This window comes from Cucurbita moschata, unplaced genomic scaffold (genome assembly GCF_002738365.1).
Source record: "Cucurbita moschata cultivar Rifu unplaced genomic scaffold, Cmos_1.0 Cmo_Scf00040, whole genome shotgun sequence".
NCBI lineage: Eukaryota > Viridiplantae > Streptophyta > Magnoliopsida > Cucurbitales > Cucurbitaceae > Cucurbita > Cucurbita moschata.
The window spans coordinates 1,452,598-1,472,658 of NW_019268556.1; the positions used below are offsets into that span (position 1 = coordinate 1,452,598).

General features: G+C 39.3%; 3 protein-coding genes and 3 non-coding genes across 6 annotated transcripts; 2 read left to right on the forward strand and 4 right to left on the reverse strand.

The window, feature by feature from the left end:
* Positions 1–630: 630 nt before the first annotated feature.
* On the reverse strand, positions 631–711 carry TRNAL-CAG. The gene has a single exon. It is a non-coding gene; the product is annotated as a tRNA-Leu (tRNA).
* Positions 712–3,091: 2,380 nt separating this feature from the next.
* On the reverse strand, positions 3,092–3,172 carry TRNAL-CAG. The gene has a single exon. It is a non-coding gene; the product is annotated as a tRNA-Leu (tRNA).
* Positions 3,173–3,331: 159 nt separating this feature from the next.
* TRNAL-CAG lies at positions 3,332–3,412 on the reverse strand. Its single transcript has one exon. It is a non-coding gene; the product is annotated as a tRNA-Leu (tRNA).
* A 4,779-nt stretch (positions 3,413–8,191) lies between these two features.
* LOC111432794 (probable endo-1,3(4)-beta-glucanase ARB_01444) lies at positions 8,192–10,440 on the forward strand. The gene has a single exon (XM_023069750.1). The coding sequence runs from the start codon at positions 8,240–8,242 to the stop codon at positions 10,304–10,306; it is 2,067 nt and encodes a 688-aa protein (XP_022925518.1). The 5' UTR covers positions 8,192–8,239; the 3' UTR covers positions 10,307–10,440.
* An 848-nt stretch (positions 10,441–11,288) lies between these two features.
* LOC111432777 (probable carboxylesterase 18) lies at positions 11,289–12,494 on the forward strand. Its single transcript, XM_023069723.1, has one exon. It carries the CDS (start codon positions 11,325–11,327, stop codon positions 12,348–12,350), a length of 1,026 nt encoding a protein of 341 aa, XP_022925491.1. The 5' UTR covers positions 11,289–11,324; the 3' UTR covers positions 12,351–12,494.
* A 6,014-nt stretch (positions 12,495–18,508) lies between these two features.
* LOC111432752 (protein P21-like) lies at positions 18,509–19,255 on the reverse strand. Its single transcript, XM_023069686.1, has one exon. It carries the CDS (start codon positions 19,253–19,255, stop codon positions 18,509–18,511), a length of 747 nt encoding a protein of 248 aa, XP_022925454.1.
* Positions 19,256–20,061: the final 806 nt, after the last annotated feature.

Sequence of the window (20,061 nt, forward strand, 5' to 3'; positions counted from 1 at the left end):
TATGTTTAGAGATATCACATCAGTTAGAGTGAAGAATGAAAGATACTTGTGAAAACCTCTCCCTACTAAACTCGTTTTAAAAATTTTGAGGGTAAGCTCAAAGAGGACAATATTTGCTAGCGGTGAGTTTAGGTTGTTACAAATAGTATCAAAGTTAGACACGGGGCGATGTGCCAGTGAAAAGACTAAGCCCCGAAAGGAGTGGACACGAGGCGGTGTGCCAGCAAAGACATTAGGCCCCGAGGGAAGGTGGATTTGGGGAGCCCAAAGAGGACAATATTGGCTAGCGGGGAAAGCCCAAAGAGGACAATATTTGCTAGGGGTGAGTTTAGGCTGTTACAAATAGTATTAAAGTTAGACACGGGGCGATGTGTGAGTGAAAAGACTAAGCCCCGAAGGGAGTGGACACGAGGCGGTGTGCCAGCAAGGACATTAGGCCCCAAAGGAAGGTGGATTTGGGGAGCCCAAAGAGGACAATATTTACTAGCGGTGAGTTTAGGCTGTTACAAATAGTATCAAAGTTAGACACGGGGCGATGTGCTAGTGAAAAAACTAAACCCCGAAGGGAGTGGACACGAAGCGAGATGCCAATGAAAAAACTAAGCCCCGAAGGGAGTGAATATGAGGCGGTGTCAAGAATGGGATTTGAACCCATGCCCTTTCGGACTAGTACCTGAAACTAGCGCCTTAGACCAACTCGGCCATCTTGACTATGTGTTCATCTTTTTGCAAGTGTTTCAACTATTGGCAAGTGTTTAAACAAAATCTTATACCTAAGATTTGGCCGTCGAACTTCCTCCATAAAATCTTTCCAGCTATGACTCGAACAAATGACCCAGACTCGTAGGAGACACTTGAAAGAAAATCCACCATGAATCTGAGAAGCAGAAGTCCAGAGATTTCTTCAATATCTAGACCGAAGAAACGAGATCATGTTTTATTTAATTAAGATATAATATTTTATTTAAATTATATTTTCATAATAAAAAAAAATAAAAAATAAAAACCGAACTTATTAATATCTAAATTTCCTGATGTAAATGTATTTAAATTGTACGTGTTTAATTTTTTTTTTTGTAACAGCTCAAGCCCACGACTAGCAGATATTATCTGTTTTGACTCGTTATGTATCGTCGTCAACTTCACGATTTTAAAACGCGTCTATTAGGAAGAAATTTCCACACCCTTATAAGAAATGTACTTCGTTCCCCATCTTCAACCCGCATATTACATATCGTCATCAGCCTCATGCTAACAAATATTTGCCCGCTTTGGCTTGTTACTTATCAGCGCCAGCCTCATGCTAGCAGATATTGTCCGCTTTGACCCATTACGTACCGTCGTTAGCCCCACGTTAGCAACTATTGTCCACTTTAACCTGTTACATATCCCCGTCAGCCTCACACTACAAGATATTGTCTGCTTTGACCCATTACGTATCGCTATCTGCCTCATGCTAGAAGATATTGTCCGCTTTGACCCGTTACATATCATCCTCAACCTCACGCTCGCAGATATTGTCCATTTTGACCTGTTACATATGGCTGTCAGCCTCATGTTTGCAGATATTGTCCGTTTTAGTCCGTTACAGGTGAGCTCAAGCCCATTGCTAACAGATATTTCCCGCTTTGGCCTATTACATATCAATGCCAGTTTCATGCTAGCAGATATTGTTCGCTTTTATCCGTTACATATTGTCATCAGCCTCATGTTAACAGATATTATTCGTTTTGACCTGTTACGTATCGTCGTCAGCCTCACGCAAGCAGATATTGTCTGATTTGACCCGTTTCGTATCGCTGTCAGCCTCACACTAGTAGATATTCCTTGCTTTGACCTGTTATGTATTGTCGTCAACCTCACGCTAGCAAATATTCCTTGCTTTGGCCTATTACGTATCGTCGTCAACCTCACGCTAGCAAATATTCCTTGCTTTGGCCTGTTACGTATCGTTGTCAGCCTCACGCTAGTAAATATTGTCTACTTTGACCCATTACGTATCCCCATCAGCCTCACCCTAGCAAATATTATTCGGTTTCACCTGTTACATATCGTCATCAGCCTCGTATTGCCATCAGTCTCATGCTAGCATATATTTTCCTCGTTGACCCGTTACATATTGTCGTCAGCCTTACTCTGACAAACAGATATTGCCCGTGTTGGCATATTACGTATCGTCGTCAACCACATGCAGTAGATATTGTCCGCTTTGACATTGCCCAATTTTGCTTGTTACATATTATTGTCCGTCTCACGCTAGGATATATTGTCCTAACTCATTACGTATTATCATCAGCCCGCTTTGACTTGTTATGTATTGTATTGCCATCAAGCATCACTAGCAGATATTGTCTATTTTGTTTATTTTCGCTCGTTACATATCGCCTCTAGGCTTACGCTAGCAAATATTTCCCGTTTTAACTCATTACGTATTATCATCAGCCTCACACTAATAGATATTATCCATTTTGACCTGTTACGTATCATCGTCAGCCTAGGATACGTTGTCCGCTTTAACTCGTTACAGGGTTTATCATTAGAGCATTACACTAGTAGAATATTGTCCGCTTTGACCCATTACTATCATCCGGATAATATCTTACACTAGCTTATCCTAGCCAGATATTATCGTTACACGTTAATCGCCGTCAACCTCATCCTAGTAGAGATATTGTCCTCACCCCCCCCCCCCCCNNNNCCCCCCCCCCCCTCGCTTTGACCTGTTATGTATTGTATTGTCATCAACAAGCATCACTAGCCAGATATTTTGTCTAATGCTCGCTCGTGCGTTACTTATCAGCGTCAGGCTTTTTGCTCGCTCGTGCTTAAGTTTGCTTGGAGCCAGATATTTTGTCTAATGCTCGCTCGTGCGTTACTTATCAGCGTCAGGCTTTTTGCTCGCTCGTGCTTAAGTTTGCTTGTGCCCAATTGCCCAATTTTGTTTGCTTGTTAATATGATCGTCATCGTCAAATTTTATTATATATCATATATTGCTCTTCACTCTAGCAAATATTGTCGGGCTTTGATCTGTTACACATCACCTCATGTTTATACCTCCAACCCATGTTGAATTTCACAATATAAAAATCTTGTCAAGAATGGGATTTGAACCCATGCCCTTTCGGACCAGTACCTGAAATTGGCGCCTTAGACCAACTCGGCCATCTTGACTAACGCTAGAGTGGAGATATTACTCGCTTTAACCCATTACATATCATCGTTCGGCCTCACGATTTTTAAATAAATATTGTTCGTTCTAGCCTATTACATATCATCGCCTCATGTTTATACCTCTCCAACCCACGTGGGATTTCACAATATAAAATATATTGTCAAGAATGGGATTTGAACCCATGCCCTTTCGGACCAGTACCTGAAACTGGCGCCTTAGACCAACTCGGCCATCTTGACTAATGCTAGAGCGGAGATATTGCTTGCTTCGACCCATTACGTATCGCCGTCAGCCTCACACTAGCAGATATTGTCCACTTTGATCCATTACATATCATCTCACGCTAGCTATTGTCATCTATTTTGGCCTGTTACATATCGTTGTCAGCCTCACGGTTTTTAAATGTTGTTCGTTTTAGCCTGTTACATATCACCATCAGCCTCATGTTTATACCTAAAATTGGCGCCTTAGATCAACTCAACCATCTCGACTATTTGTTTACTGTTTTTTTTTTTTTTTGTAACATCTCAAATTCATCACTAGCAGATATTGTCCACTTTGGCCTGTACGTATCGCTGTCAGTCTTATGATTTTAAAACGTCTCTTGGTCATATCTGGGAGACGAGGAGGTTTATTGGATTCCTAAGCCAGCTAGGTGGCTTAACTCAGCTTTTGACTCCAATCAACCTAACTCTAACCCCTCGAGGCATCCTGACCTAGGTCATCGTCTAATCAACCTAACTCTAACACCCTGGATCTGTGTAGATAAACACGCTTCATGGGGAGAACACACAGTCAAACATCTGGAGCTAACAATTACTGTATCATGCACAATACAAGCAAACAAGCTCAATACGAGATAACATTCATCAATCACTTGAGAGCACAGATCGCAATAGCTCATCCTCTTTTCTGAAAAAATAGTGGTGTAGCAAAAGCAAGGTGGACCCATAACCCATAGGTCCTTGCTCTGGTACGAAAATGCTTCCAATTCTAATTACTTTTATTGTGAGATCACACATCGACTGGAGAAGGAATGAGATATGGGATCTCACAACCATCCCTTTGGGTCCCAACGTCCTCGTTGGCGAGTCCACCCCCTTCGGGGCCCAGCATCCTTACTGGCACACCACCTCATGTCCACATCCCGAAGTCCTTACGTCCTTACTAGCACACCACCTCGTGTCCATGTTCTCCTTCTCCTCCTCTCCTTAACAGATATGGGATCTCACAATCATCCCCTTTGGCTTTCAGCGTCCTTACTGGCATACCACCTCATGTCCACCCCCCTTCGGGGCTCAACCTCCTTGTTGGCACATCGCTCAATGTCTGCTCTGATACCATTTGTAACCGTCCAAACCCACTACTAGCAAATATTGTTGTATTTGGGCTTTCCCTTTCGAGCTTACTCTCAAGGTTTTTAAAATGCATTATGCTATGGAGAGGTTTTCACACCCTTATAAAGAATGTTTCGTTCTCCTCCCCAACCGATATGAGATCTCACAAATTATATCTCAAAATGGATAAAATAATGTATAGCGGTATAAAGTTGGTTATCAAAATACCTTTTGTGTATACGTACTTGATGGTCGTCGATTCTTACGCTAGAAACAGGCCTCTATCGAACGTTACAATTGATTCATAGTGTCGCCGACATGCTCATAAAAAAAACACACCCTTTCGTTTTCCCCCTTTCTCTCTATCACTCACTCTTCTCTCATGCACGAGCGTTTCTGGAGGGTGGCTGAAGATGGTTCACAAGTTGTGGGTGTCAGGGGAGCGTGTATGACAAACTTTTTGAATGACTGATTGCTTGTAGTGATTATATCCATGAATACAATTTGTTCGATATTAATGTAACGTTAGTGGAATTGTTTTGAATTAATAAATTAAAAAAATATATATTAATTTTAATTAATTAAATTCGTGTCAAAGCTTATAACATAAGATTTCTTGAGCTAGGAACATTAAACGACCAATAATGTAAAAATAAAAAATAAAATAAAATTGAAATGTTCAAGCTTATTATATAAATAAAATAAATATATATTTTAATATAAAATATATTATTTAAATTTGGTAAAGATCCAGTACGACGCATTGGATTAAGTCAAAAATGCATCTCTTCCACAAACTAATAATTGTTTTTTTTTTAATATAAAAAATACTTCCAATCTCTATTTGATTTATTTCTAATTAATTTCGAAAGCCAACACGATTTATTTCTAAATCTCTTAAATAATTATTTACTTCCACTAAGGGAAAATTATTATTTTATATATCAAAATCATAATTTAAATTTTTTAATTTTCCGTGTAACAATCCATGTCTAAGATTCATATCAGAATTTAAATTCGAACTCGATATCTGATGGCTTCCATGTTCCTCTGTATTCATTACGAGACGGTCACGTTAAGCCCAACATAAAATTGTTACATATCAAAACCATAATCCAAATTCTTTAATTTCTCGTGTAATAACCCATGCCCAGGATCCCGATCGGAATTCAAAATTTGGATTCGACATCTGATGGTTCCGACATTTCCCTGCATTCCTTACGAGATGGTCACGTTACGCCCAACATATAATTGTTATATATCAAAACCATAATCCATTTCTTTTAATTCCCCCGTGTAACAATCTATGTCTGGATTTCAGATCAAAATTCGAAATTCGGATTCGACATCTAATGGTTTCGACATTCCTCTGCATTCCTTAGGAGATGGTCACGTCACGTCCAACATAAAATTGTTATACATCAAAACCATAATCCAAACTTTTTACTTTCCCGTGCAACAACCCATGTCCAGATTTCCTATCAAAATTCGAAATATGATGGTGTTCCGGCATTCCCCTGTATTATTTACGTGATGGTCACGTTACACCCAACATAAAATTGTTAAACATCAAAACTATAACCCAAATTCTTTAATTTCTCGTGTAACAACCCATGCCCAGGATCCATATCAGAATTCGAAATTCGAACTCGACATCTAATAACTTCGACATTCTCCTACATTCCTTACGACATGGTCACGTTACACTCAACATAAAATTGTTATATATCAAAACCATAATCCAAAATTTTAATTTCCCGTGCAACAACCCATGCCTAGGATTCCTATCAGAATTTGAAATTCGAACTCGACATCTAATAGCTCTAACATTCCCCGGTATTTCTTACGACATGGTCACGTTACACCCAACATAGAATTGTTTCAAATAAAATACGTTTAACCTTGTCGTTCATATAATGAAGTCACTGAAAAGGAAGGTAGCAACACGTTATTGGTATATTCAGTAACTTTCAATCATTTTAAACATATCTCGATCGTCCTTCAAATGTAGCATCAGTTCATCTATATATCTCTATTTCATTCGGGTTTCAGATTAATTATTAAATATTTTATAGCACGATCGCCTTTACAATTGGACCAAGTTGGCATGATCCATATAAATTAAATTTTTATATAAAAATCTCACCCACCACAAAATATAATCATTAATTAATTAAAAATTTATTATGAATAAATTGAACATCAATAACAATTAAAATATTATATTTAGACATTTGGTAAATTTAAAGATAATATATATATATATATATGCATGTGAAATAATCACTTTAGTTGGTCACATTCTCATGGGTTGGTTGAGCCAATTTTTGTCTTTTTTTTCTTTCTTTTTTCCTATCTACAAATTTTTATATATTGTAATTAAAAAAAAAATTTATTTTCTTACTTGATTATTCTATTCAAACGGATGTTCATTTTTTTTATATGAATTATCGGTGTTGAATGAAAGTCCGACATCGGCTAATTTAGGAAATGATCATGGATTTATAAGTGAGGAATACTATCTCCATTGGTACGAGACCTAGCCCAAAGCAAAGTCATGAAAGCTGATGATCAGAGTGGACAATACCATACCATTGTGAAGAGTCGTGTTCATCTAACATAAGAGTGTTCGTGGGTTGGGTTGGATTGAGTCGTGGTTGACACATCTTAGACTGGGTGTTGATTATTTTGGGTGAATTCGTTATTTATTAAAAATGGTTTGAGTTGAAAAATTTATAACCGGAACATTTAGTCTAAATAATGTTCAAACTCGACCCAACCCAACTTAACCCACTAATCCTGTACTTCTTAAAACTAGGGGTGTATATGGTCAGAGTTGGGTTGGGTTGGGTTGGGTTGAGGGATTTTTTTTTTACCGAATCCAAAAGTTCGGTGGTTCGATTGATAACCCAACCCAACTCGAAACTTTTCACAACTCAACCCAACCCTCTATTTTCGGGTTGGATTGTCAATTGTTGTTCAAAAATATTATTTATCCATAATTTATAATTATTCGAATACAATATTAGATAAAATATATTAAAAGTTCACAAAACAGAAGCAAATCAATTTACAATTATTCAAAAAAAAATCAATAAAAAACAACGAGCAAAAATTGTAACATATTAAAATAATTCAACATTGTTATACAACTAAATACCTACAATTTTTTAAAATTAGTAAAGTAAAAAAAAACGGCAAGAATAGATCATGAAATTAAATAAATAATAAAAATAATTAATTTAAAAATATTGTATATAACAAAAAAATAATTATATATATATATATAAATATTTTTATTGAAATATGTTTATTTATACGTGATTTTACCGAATCTTAACCTATTAAAAAAATAAAAATATATATAAATTAGGATAATAATGTTGCAACAAATAGATTATTGATATATATATATATATATATATATAATTTATGACTTAAATTAAAAAAAATTTATAATTAAATTTTAATTCAAGAACATAAACTAACCGTTGTAATCCACTAGTCATCTTGAAAAGTGCCCCACTTACAATAGATCTCTCTTGGTATTTGTGCTTTAATTTTTTTAAATTAAAAATAAAATAATAAAGTTTTATATTTTATTTTTAAATTATTTTTATTTCCCTATATTCCCTCAAGGAATATTAACGTTGAGCATTATTATAACGTTGGAAAAAATCCCTCTTTATAAAACATCCTCTCTCTCCAACAATAATTACTCAATTAGCCATGGAAGCTCCTAACCCATGGCTCTTACCCTTCTTCCTCCTCCTCCTCCTCGCCGCCGCATTCTCCGATCAACTTCCGCCGTCCTCCGCCCAATTCCCCTTCCCGGAAACCACCTCCACCGCAGTTCCCGACCCAACTAAATTCTTCTCCCCCTCCCTCCTCTCCTCCCCACTTCCAACCAACTCCTTCTTCCAAAACTTCGTCCTCAACAATGGCGACCTGCCGGAATACATTCATCCATATCTCATCAGAACCGCCAATTCTTCCCTCTCTGTTTCATACCCATCTCGTACTTCCAATTCCTCGATCACCCAGTTGCCGTTTTCCCCCGATCTTACCATTTCCTCTGTTTCTAACAAAACCCATTTTGTCTCGTCGTTCAGCGACCTCGCCGTCGATTTAGACATCGGGGATTTCAGATTTCATCTCGTTCGTGGAAGCCCTTACTTGACTTTCTCTGTTTTGAAAACCTCCTCTATTTCGATCTCCACCGGCGGCAATGGCGTTGGTTCTGTTGATTCTTATGATGGTTCCACTAAACATATCATCCGGTTGAGCAATGGCCGGAGTTGGGTAGTTTATTCCACGGCGGCGATTTATTTAATGAAAGGTAAAAGCTCTGAGATTGTTACTTCCGGTGGATTTTCCGGCGTGATTCGGGTTGCTGTGTTGCCAAATTCCGCGGCGGAAACAGAGCAAATTCTTGATCGGTACAGTGGGTGTTACCCTGTTTCTGGGTATGCGAAATTGTCTGGAAATTTTGGGTTTTCGTATAAATGGCAGAAGAAAGGAAGCGGCGGTCTTCTCATGTTAGCTCATCCGTTACACCGCCGTGTCTTGTCGGAAAATTTAACTGTTCTTCAGAATTTTAAATACGGCAGTATCGACGGCGACCTTGTCGGCGTCGTCGGAGATTCATGGGATTTGAACTTCGCGCCGATTCCGATCACTTGGCATTCAATTAACGGAATCGAGAGAAAATTCTTCCCGGAGATCGTTGCTGCTCTGAAACACGACGTCGGAACTTTAAACGTTACAGAGCTTTCGTCAACCGCCGCGTCGTATTTCTACGGGAAGTTGCTAGCCAGAGCTGCGAGATTGGCATTGATCGCCGAGGAGGTGGATTACGCCGCCGGTGTCATTCCGGCGGTGGTGAAATTCCTTAAAACAGGGGTCCAGCCATGGCTGGACGGGAAATTTGGGAGAAATGGGTTTTTATATGACCGGAAATGGGCCGGATTGGTGACGAAGAACGGCGCTACAAGCAAAACAGAGGATTTCGGATTCGGAATCTACAACGATCACCATTTTCATTTGGGTTATTTTGTGTATTCAATCGCCGTTCTTGCAAAACTCGACCGGAATTGGGGGAATCAATACAAAGCTCCGGCGTATGCTTTGGTGTATGATTACATGAATTACAGATCCAAAAACTCCCAATTTTCAATTCCGTTTAGAAACTTCGATTTCTGGAAGCTCCATTCCTGGGCGGCCGGATTGACGGAATTCCCCGACGGCCGGAATCAAGAGAGTACAAGCGAGGCCATCAACGCGTATTACGCAGCAGCGCTGATGGGTTTAGCATACGGCGATGAATCCCTCACTGCCGTGGGATCAGCATTGACGGCGGCGGAGATTGCAGCGGCACAGACATGGTGGCATGTGAACAGGGGAGGAAGAAGCTCGATCTACGACGAGGGATTTACAGAGGAAAACAGAGTGGTGGGGATTTTGTGGAGTGGAGCAAGAGAGAGTCGGCTGTGGTTTGCCACGGCGGAGTGGAGGGAATGTAGAGTCGGGATTCAGGTGCTGCCGGTGGTGCCAGTGACGGAGAGGGTGTTTGCCGATGAGGGGTTTGTGAAGGAGGTTGTGGAATGGGTGTCGCCGGCGTTGGAACGGGAGGACGCCGGAGAGGGGTGGAAGGGGTTTGTGTATGCTTTGGAAGGGATCTATGATAATAAGGAGAACGCTGTCGGGAAGGTGAAGAAGCTGAAGAAACATGATGATGGGAATTCTTTGAGTAATCTTTTGTGGTGGATTTACAGTCGGCCGGAGAGACAAGGTTGAAGACAATGGCTCCGTACATGTCGGAGTTTTATTCGCTAATTTCCCACGTGTTTCACGTGTGTCCATTTCTAAAAATATATTTAATTTATCAATTATTAATTACTTTGTTTCTATTACACGAAAATAAAAAAGAAAAAAAAAATTCAATTAAACGTGAGAAAGTTCACGTTTCTTTTGGTCTCTTTCTTTGCATTACGAACGACACACTTTGCTAGCTCATTTCCCGTGTCCACTAGCCCTCCCGCCCAAAGGGAAGAGAAGGCGAAAAAGCGCTACCGAAGTAGCATGAGCATTAGGGCATGACCGACTCTTCACAATGGTATGATATTGTCCACTTTGACGAACACCCTTATGTTAGATGAACACGACTCTTCACAATGATATGATATTGTCCACTTTGAGCATAAGCTCTCGTAGCTTTACTTCGGGTTTCCGTGAAAGGCCTCATATCAATGGAGAGAGTATTCTTTGTTTATAAACCCTTGATCATTTCTTAAATTAGCGGATGTGGGACTTCCATCATACAGTTTTGAGCTGGAAAATTTACCGCCCAACAACGACTTGACATAGGAACCCCTAATTTCAATAATAAAAAATAAAAAAAAGAAAAAAAATTGAGTTGAAAAATTTATCATCCGTGAGTTGGGTTCCAACCCGACATAAGAACCCCCAACTTCAATAAGTAAAAAAGAAAGAAATTTGAGCTAAAAAATTTACCATCGGAACAATTGAGTTGGGTTCCAACCCGACATAGGAACCCTAACTTCAATATTAAAAAAAAAAAAAAAGAAATTTGAGCTAAAAATTTTACCACTGGAACAATTGAGTTGGGTCCGGACCTGACTTAGGAACCCCTAATTTCAATTAAAAAAAAAAATTGAGCTCAAATATTTACCACCCGAACAATTGAGTTAGGTCCCACCAGACATAGAAACCCCAAATTTCAATAATTATAAAAAATGAAAAAAAGAAAAAAACTTAAATACAGGTTGCATAGGTAAGAGTGAAGGAAGTGAAAATGCAGCCGTCCAGTGTTTCGTCGGAGATTTCCACCTCCCAACTTCCATGGAAGCACCGCCTTACTCTCCGATTCGCCGCCCTACTCTTCAACGCTTCTATCCGATCAGATCTCACCGTTAATCGCCGGCTTCTCAATTTCCTCGACCCCAAAATCCCTCCCAATCCCAATTCAATCCACGCCGTTTCCTCTTCCGATCTCACAATCGACGACTCTCGTGATCTCTTCCTCCGAATCTTCACCCCCACCGTCGCCGCCACGGACTCAGTCCTGCCGCCGGTAATTTTCTACTTTCACGGCGGCGGTTTCGCCTTCGGTTCTGCCGACGCCACGTCAATGGACATGGCCGCCCGCCGTTTCAGTAAGGAACTCGGAGCTGTCGTAATCTCCGTGAATTACCGTCTCGCTCCTCAGTTCCGATTCCCCTGCCAATACGACGACGGATTTGACGCCGTGAAATTCATCGACGAAATGGACGACGACGATCCATTGTTGGGTAAGGCAGATCTGAGCCGTTGCTTTATTTTGGGGGAAAGCGCCGGGGGGAATCTAGGGCACCACGTGGCAGTGAGAGCGAGCGAGTACGCTTTCAAGAGAGTGAAGGTAATTGGGTTTATAGCGTCGCAGCCGTTTTTCGGCGGAGAGGAGAGAACAGAGTCGGAGATTCGGCTCTGTAATCAGCCTCCGTTAACTCTGAAACTTGCGGATTGGTTCTGGAAGGCGTTTTTGCCGGCGGGGGAAGACCGGGATCACGCGGCGGCGAATGTGAATGGACCGAACGGAAGGGATGTCTCCGGGCTGAGGAATTTTCCGGCGACGATTATTTTGGCCGGAGGATTGGATTTACTGATAGATCGGCAGAGGAGGTACTACGAGGAGCTGAAGAGAATGGGAAAGGAGGTGAAATTGGTGGTGTTTACGAACGGCGTCCATGGATTCTTTAGCTTTGAGGATCCGCCGGAATATTCTCTAATGATTAAGGAGATGAGGGATTTCATTGCAATGTTTCACCGGAATATTCTTTAATCTCTGTTTCAATGTTTAATCGTTTTTCTTTTCAAACCCCTAATATGTACTTTCCAATTAATGCATCAATCGAACTATATTCGATCTTCGGTTATGTGGTTGATTGCTCCGTTGTCAAGGTACCACATGTTGGTCACCACTCGGTCTTTTCCTCTTGTGAGAAGGTTCGCCACGGGATCTTGATTTTGCGTGAGTGTGAGGTTTACCTCTTCATCTTGCTTCTTCTTGCGGCACTCTACCGCATAGTGCTGATATTTTCCATAAGAGTAAGACTTGATCATACTCTTGTTCTTTCAGCCGTTGGCATTGTCATGGGTTTGTGAGGTATTGTCACGGCATCCTCTGTCACCATGTCTGCGGCCATGTTACGACCACGACCACGACTCTGTTTTCTTGTTATGGCTGCCATGTCCCCTCGTACTTGAAAAAAAAAATTGTCAGTCGCATCATTATTTTCGTCCATGTGAGCCACTCCTCATGTGTGAGTAAGAGGTGTTTTTCCTCTTCTTTGTCTTCATAGCCATGAAGTCTCTCCTCATGGATCTTAAGATAACCAACGACCTTTGCAACTGACATGTTCTTGAGGTCGTTGAACTGCTCGATGGAGGTAATAATTTGCATTGAATCTTGGGAGAATGGCTCGAAGGAACTTCTTGACGACGAAGATCTCCTCCACCATGTCGCCTAATGAACGGATGCCATTGACGATCATCGTCAACTTCATGGCAAAGTCTTCTATTGACTCACTGTCCTTCATGCGGATAGCCTTGAACTCACTCTTCAAGGTCTGCACCTTTGCTTCCTTGACACCCACATGTATTAATTGCAGCGTCTCCTATGCTGCCATTATCGAGTCCCTCTCTACCAACATGAGAAGAACGTTCTCTGGGACTGCTTGGTAGATGGCAACAAGAGCCATCCTATCCTTACGCTCCTCAACTTCGTCCCACATGCCCTATGCCTGTAAGTTAACACACATTTTTATCGACCATGTTGCTAGTTACTCTTCGTGAGTAACGGGTACATGAGCGTTACACTCCCCTCCCTTCCACTCCTAATCGTTGTCACATCTCCTCTGACAACTTTGTGTGGTGACGACATTTGTTTCGGCATCCTAACTCTGATACCAAATATTGAAAATGACCCACGATCGAAATATGTCAAAACAAATAACTGAAGCAGGAAGAACAACTTGAGCGGAGAGATCTTTCGAAACAAAGAAACCTTAAGCACTTAGCTTTTCAACTTTGTTGTTGTTGTGAAAAAAAAAAAGACGTTCTTCTCATGTGTATTTATAGTGAAAAAAAGCACTAACTTGCTTCCTAAACGTTCTCCTCAAGTTAAGAATCACTAACAATCTTCTTGTTTAAAGCACAAATCTTGGTCCACAACAGAACAACTTGGTCCACAATCTGACAACTGCTACCAATTCTTCTGTAGTTGCTTCATAAGTTAGTAACGGGCAATTCTCCTAAGATTACTCCATAAGTTAGTAACTTGTTTTACTAAGTCGAGTAACAATTATTTTAAAGTTACTATATAAGTTAGTAATTTGTTCTACTCGCTAAAGTTTATTAGATCACAAAATCAATGCATCTATGAAATAGAAACTAAAAATGTTGTTAGTCGAAGATATTTGATGGCTTCTCTTGTCAAAATACTAGTTCAAATTTAAATTACACAACAGTTACATGTTACGTAGGACAGAATACGACGTCGTAACCAGTACCACCAGGGCACGTCAACGTACTAGCTTCATCATCGAATGGGTAGCTATAAACATCAGGGCACAAAGCTTTAAAAAATCTCGAATAACTCGTAGGCCCACACTTCATCGTCGAGTTAACACAACAATATTCATTGGTCTTGAACACCATGCATGGACTTTGGCAGCCGCCGGGCGCCCTCAGCTCTGTAGGGCACTGTCGATTGATATCCGCTGCGCAACTGGCTCCCCTACTACATCCATAGGCCGTCTTCGGACTGAATTTGATTGGAATATTGAAGCCTTTGACAAGAGAGATATCCAACAAATCCAAATTGTTATCTTGATTCACATTCCAAAGTTTTCCGAATCTTCTTAAAATCTTGTATACTTACCCTTAATATCATAAATGAGTCTCATATAAATTTATATAGTATTTTGAGTCTTATAGGATCTTGAAAGCATCTTATCATTTTCATAAGGGTATTTTGGTCATTTACCACTCCAAATCTTGGTTTAATTTCGACATATTCCAATGGCTTTGTAACTTTATATAATCTCTTTAAACCATATCATAAGGCTCCTCATTAAATTTCATGTCATTTAGAGATCACTTTGGTCATAAGTGAGCGATATGTAATTATAGAGGCATTTTAGTAATTTTACACCTACCCTTAGTTTATCCTCTTCTCATAATCTCATGGTCACCAAACTTCATACATAACCTTATCATGACATATTGAGGCTTCTCCTAACATTTTACGAACAATAGAACTCATTTAGTAGGTTTGTGGCTCAGACGTTTCATTGAAATCAATGTTCATGTGGACGCTAAGGTTGACAAACTTACTTAACCTTAATCCCAAGATCCTCACTTTTTTTTCATGATGATTGCTTTCTTCTAACAACTAGATCAATAGTTTTACTAGTTTCCTGCATTACATTGTCATCCAAGTCAAATGATATGGAATCAACTCAAGGAAAAGTATGGAACGGATTACCTTGATGATCAAGATCAAAAGTAAAGAAAACTAGTGATTCGAATCACTCCACGAGAGGTTTGATCAATACCACTTGAATGACTTTAGTATGAAGTTCTAAACACAAGAATTTGTAAAGAAAATCTTAGCTCTCAAAAAAGCTAAAAAAAATAGAAATTTTATTCTTTTTAATTCTAAAATGTGATGTCTCTCACCAAAGAAAAGAAGATTTTATCTCGCCTTTACAACTTAACCTAGGTCACACATAACTCCCAAATTAAATGGGCTAGTAAATAAGAAATACCCATAACCTCTGTATTAAAAGGGTTAGTTAACGGTGAAATATGGTAACGTATGTGGGTTACAATATAACCTGAACTCCTATATTAAAAACTAGTTAAATATGACAAACAAATATTTAAATTATAATAAAATATGCAAGGAATGAAATTGGCTTATTAGTCATCATTGGACTAGTTCCGTAAATTTAGTTGAGTTCATTAAATGTCATTTAATGCATCTCTTTCTTAAAGCTCAACTTTGCACAACACATAAGGGAGGTCTCCAACGTCTTTTAGAATTTCCTTTGATGAGCTCACCATAGCTAGAATATAAGTGTACAAGGTTTGTTGTAGCTTCTTGGCTCTATCCTTATAATTGGACCTTGAGGTATGGAAATTTCTTGGTCGTGGTTCATATCACAAATTCCCTAAACTTTGCTAAAGATTCAATAATTAACCTCTTTGCCCATGCATCCTCAAAGTCTCATTTTAATGCATTCGTGTAAGGGTATAGGGAAGATTACCACGAAACTTCTAATTGATTTACAGACAATGTCCCACCTCTGAAATCCTCGTGTACCTCCCGTCCAAATCTATCTTAAATCATGGTTTCTTAAATTTAAGGCATATTGACAATTTCATACTGCAGTCCCTCTCCATATATACCTATAAAATTTTGATCATGATTGTAATGTCTCATCCAAAATGTGGCTCGATACTTTTAAATCACCTCATAACTTTCATATTTGCGGTTGTAGTTTTAAAACTTTCCAATTTGTATTAAGGCAGGGAGGTTTCCTACATCTCACTGCTTCCAAAGCTCAGCTTCCATTAAAAGCACTTATGTGATTCACCAATCAAGTATACAACGTTTTCAAAGTTTATGGTGTTAATTCAATTTTTTTTTCCAAGTGGTAAGCCCAAATCACTTTTTTTTTTTTTTTTGTTCATATTTTAATCTCATATTTACATATGAACGTGATAGAATTTTCTTTGGACACTACTACTTTTAATATTTATAGCATACTACACGATATTGCCATCTATGAAGCTTCCTTGGTCATTTTCTTTTCCGTGACATCTACAACACATGTTAATATAACTCAATTGCCTTGTTGGACTAATCTCTTTGTTTTCATCATCGAGACTACCTTTGGAGTAGTCTCGGTACTTTTGCCTTTAAACATAAAGCTAGGTTCCGTCAGTGGTGAGAATACTGCTTTTTTGCGACAGTCTATACTAAAACGGTTTTCAACTGTTTTTTTTTTTGGTTGAATGGCGGATCATTATGTAGTTCCATTGGGAGAGAGATATTTGGGGAAGATGGAGGGAGGGAGGGATCATTTATTTATTTTTATTATTATTTACTTATTATTATTATTATTTTATTTATTTATTTATTATTATTATTTTACGGTGGTTACATCATATACCTCTAAAAGAAGCTTTCGTCTTCGAAAGTGCTTTATTCTCGAAATAACTCGGGTTCTTGTTTTAAGAGTTCTTTGTTAAGTCTTGAAGCACAACTAAGAAAAATTCTTAGAGTCCCTACTAACGACCCTAAATTTTCAATTTCAACTTTCCACTTCTTGAAATAAATTCACACATTTCTGCTAAAATCACGATGAAGGTGACGTAGAACTTTGATATGACAAGTGATGGAACTGGAGATGGCATCCAAACATCTGTATGGACCATTTCCAACTGCACTTCTTCAATTCCCTAGCAGTCTTTGTGAAGCTAACTCGTTTATGTTTGCTCCTAACGCAATTCTCATAAGGACTCGTATCAACAAATTTCATACCTTCTAAAACTCTTTTCGCAGTCAATATCTTCATTCATTTGACGCTCATATGTCTAAGTCTATTGAGCCATAGCCTTGAATTTGAATCACTCTCAGCAACAACAGCCATGTTCATACAATGATGTATAAGGTTTCAAATTTTATGCACCATTCGCAATCTAACACGATTTCTTCCCAACCTCCAAACTCTATTGCATATCTCGTGCTATCCAACTAACCAATAGAGATCAGGTTCTTGAGACCAGGAATATATCTAACATCTTTTAATGTCCACTGATTTCATGTCGTAGTTTTATGCAGACATCCCCTTTTTCTTCAATATCCAAGACTTTGTTGTCAGCAAAATACGCCTTCTCGAAATTTTCAAAATTGAAATTCTGGAACAATTCTTTATTTGGAAACAAATAAAAAGATGCACCGAAATAAAATAATCCAAAATTCTATCGTTGCTGAATTTATAGAATCAGTGTCATCCCTGATTTGTGATTCTGCTTCATCTTTGGTCTTATACAATCGGTCTGAAAGTGACCTATTTCTCTACAACTCCAACAAGTTACGTTTGGTCAGTTTGAAAAATTTTCACAATTTTTTCATTTTAATTGACCTTTGGTTGGACCCTTCGATTTACTTCTTCCTCTTTTGTCAACACTGAGAGCACCACCAAATGAATCCCCAATTTCTCACTTGCGAATACTTTTGCTGAGAACTACATCTTGGATTTCATCAAACTTTAGTTTCTCAGATCCTCGAGAATTGCTGATCGCGGCAACAATAATATCCCACGACTCGGGTAAAGATGACATCAAAATTAGTGCCTTAATTTCATCTTCGAAATTAATTCTCACCCAACTCAGTTGACTTACAATCATATTGAATTCGTTTATATGGTTAACAACAAATCCACCTTCAGACATTTTTAGATTAAACAATCTCTGCATCAAATACACCTTGTTCATAGTCGACAATTTTTTGTACATATTCGACAACGCCTTTAGCAGATCTGACGTTGTCTTCTCCTTGATGATATGGAACGCCATGTTTCTAGACAGTGTCAACCGGATCAACCCTAAGGCCTAACAATCCTTGAGCTTCCATTACTTCGTGGTCATGGTATCCGACTTCACCCCCAACAGAGGTTCGTGAAGATCTTTATGGTACAGATAATCTTTAATTTGCATCTTCCAGAAACTGAAATCAGATCCATCGAACTGATACCAGTTGTTAGGATCGACCCACACTCGATCAAGATGAACACAGAAATAGGAGAGAGATACTGAAAGGAGAAATATTGTCAAAGATTTTTTATTAATGACTTCAGGTATGTATAGAGAGGATATAGATAACGAAGAAAGTATATCTTGAAAGCACTGACAATTACATGTTACATGTTACGTGTTACGAAGGACAGAATACGACGTCGTAGCTAGTGCCACCAGCTCTACAGGGCAATGCCCATTGACATCAACGTATTCCTCATCCAATATGTAGCTATAAGCATCAGGGCACAAAGTTTTAAAAAATCTTGAATAACTCGTAGGCCCACACTTCGTCGTTGAGTTAACGCAACAATATACGTCGGTCTTGAACACCGTGCATGGACTACGGTAGCCGCCAAGCGCCCTCAGCTCCACAGGGCATTGCCCATTGACATCCGTGGCGCAACTGGCTCCCCTACTGCATCCATAGGCCGTCTTCGGACTGAATTTGATTGGAATATTAAACCCGTCAACAAGAGAGATGTCCAAGAAATCCAAATTGTTAGCTCGATTGAGAGAAAATTCAGCTAGAGTTAGGGGCGGTGTGCCGAAGTCTTGGCAATTGAGAACTCTGCCACAATCACCTGTCTCACAAAATCCTCTCCCCGAGCCATCGAAGGAACAACTTGTTCTGCCCCAAGCGCGTCCTGCCGAATTGTCGAGCATATTCAAGGTCCAAGCCTCGCCGTTGTCGAGACGTCGACCGCTACCAAAACTTCGGCTGGTGTCTATTATAGCTGCCCAAATCGTGTAGGGGCAGTTGTTGAGTATAGTGATAGTAGAGCCACCACTATGGCCAATGCTGTAGCTTCTAGTGAAACTACCGATGCTCTTCTGTGAGCCAAATGGCAAAAGGGCTTGGTTAAAAGGAGGCCACATGCTAATGAAGATAGTATTCCTCTCTTATAAAATTAGCCAAGGTGGGACTCACTCCCAACAATCCTCGAACAAAGTACACTTTAAGCCTCCCCTAAGGCTTATGGAGCTCTCGAACAATCTCCCCTTAATCGAGGCTTGACTCCTTTTTCTGGAACCCTCGAACAAAGTACACCCTTTATTCCATATTTGAGGATTCTATTGTCATGGCTAAGTTTAGGGCATGGCTCTGATACCATGTTAGGAATCACGAATCTCCACAATGGTATGATATTGTCCACTTTAAGCATAAGCTCTCATGACTTTGCTTTGGGCTTTCCCAAAAGGCCTCATGCCAATAGAGATAGAAAGTATACTGTGGGGGAGGCGTATGGAGCTCTCAAACAGCCTCCCCTTAATCGAGGCTCAACTCCTTTCTCTAGAGCCCTCGAACAAAGTACACCCTTTGTTCGATATTTGAGGATTCTATTGTAATGGCTAAGTTTAGAGCATAACTCTGATACCATGTTAGGAATCACGAATCTCCACAATGGTACGATATTGTCCACTTTGAGCATGAGCTCTCGTGGCTTTGCTTTGGACTTCCCCAAAAGGCCTCATACCAATGAAGATAATATTCCTCACTTATAAACCCATGATCATTCCCTAAATTAGCCAATATAGCCAGGAGACGCTTTAAAGGTTTTACTTTCTTTTCTCCAATATCAAAATTGTGTTCGTGGGTACACATTTTTTAGTTTTCTCAATTTCTTTTTTCAATTTTTATTGGTTTTCATTGGTTTTTTTTTTTTTTTTTTTATTTTTTTTTA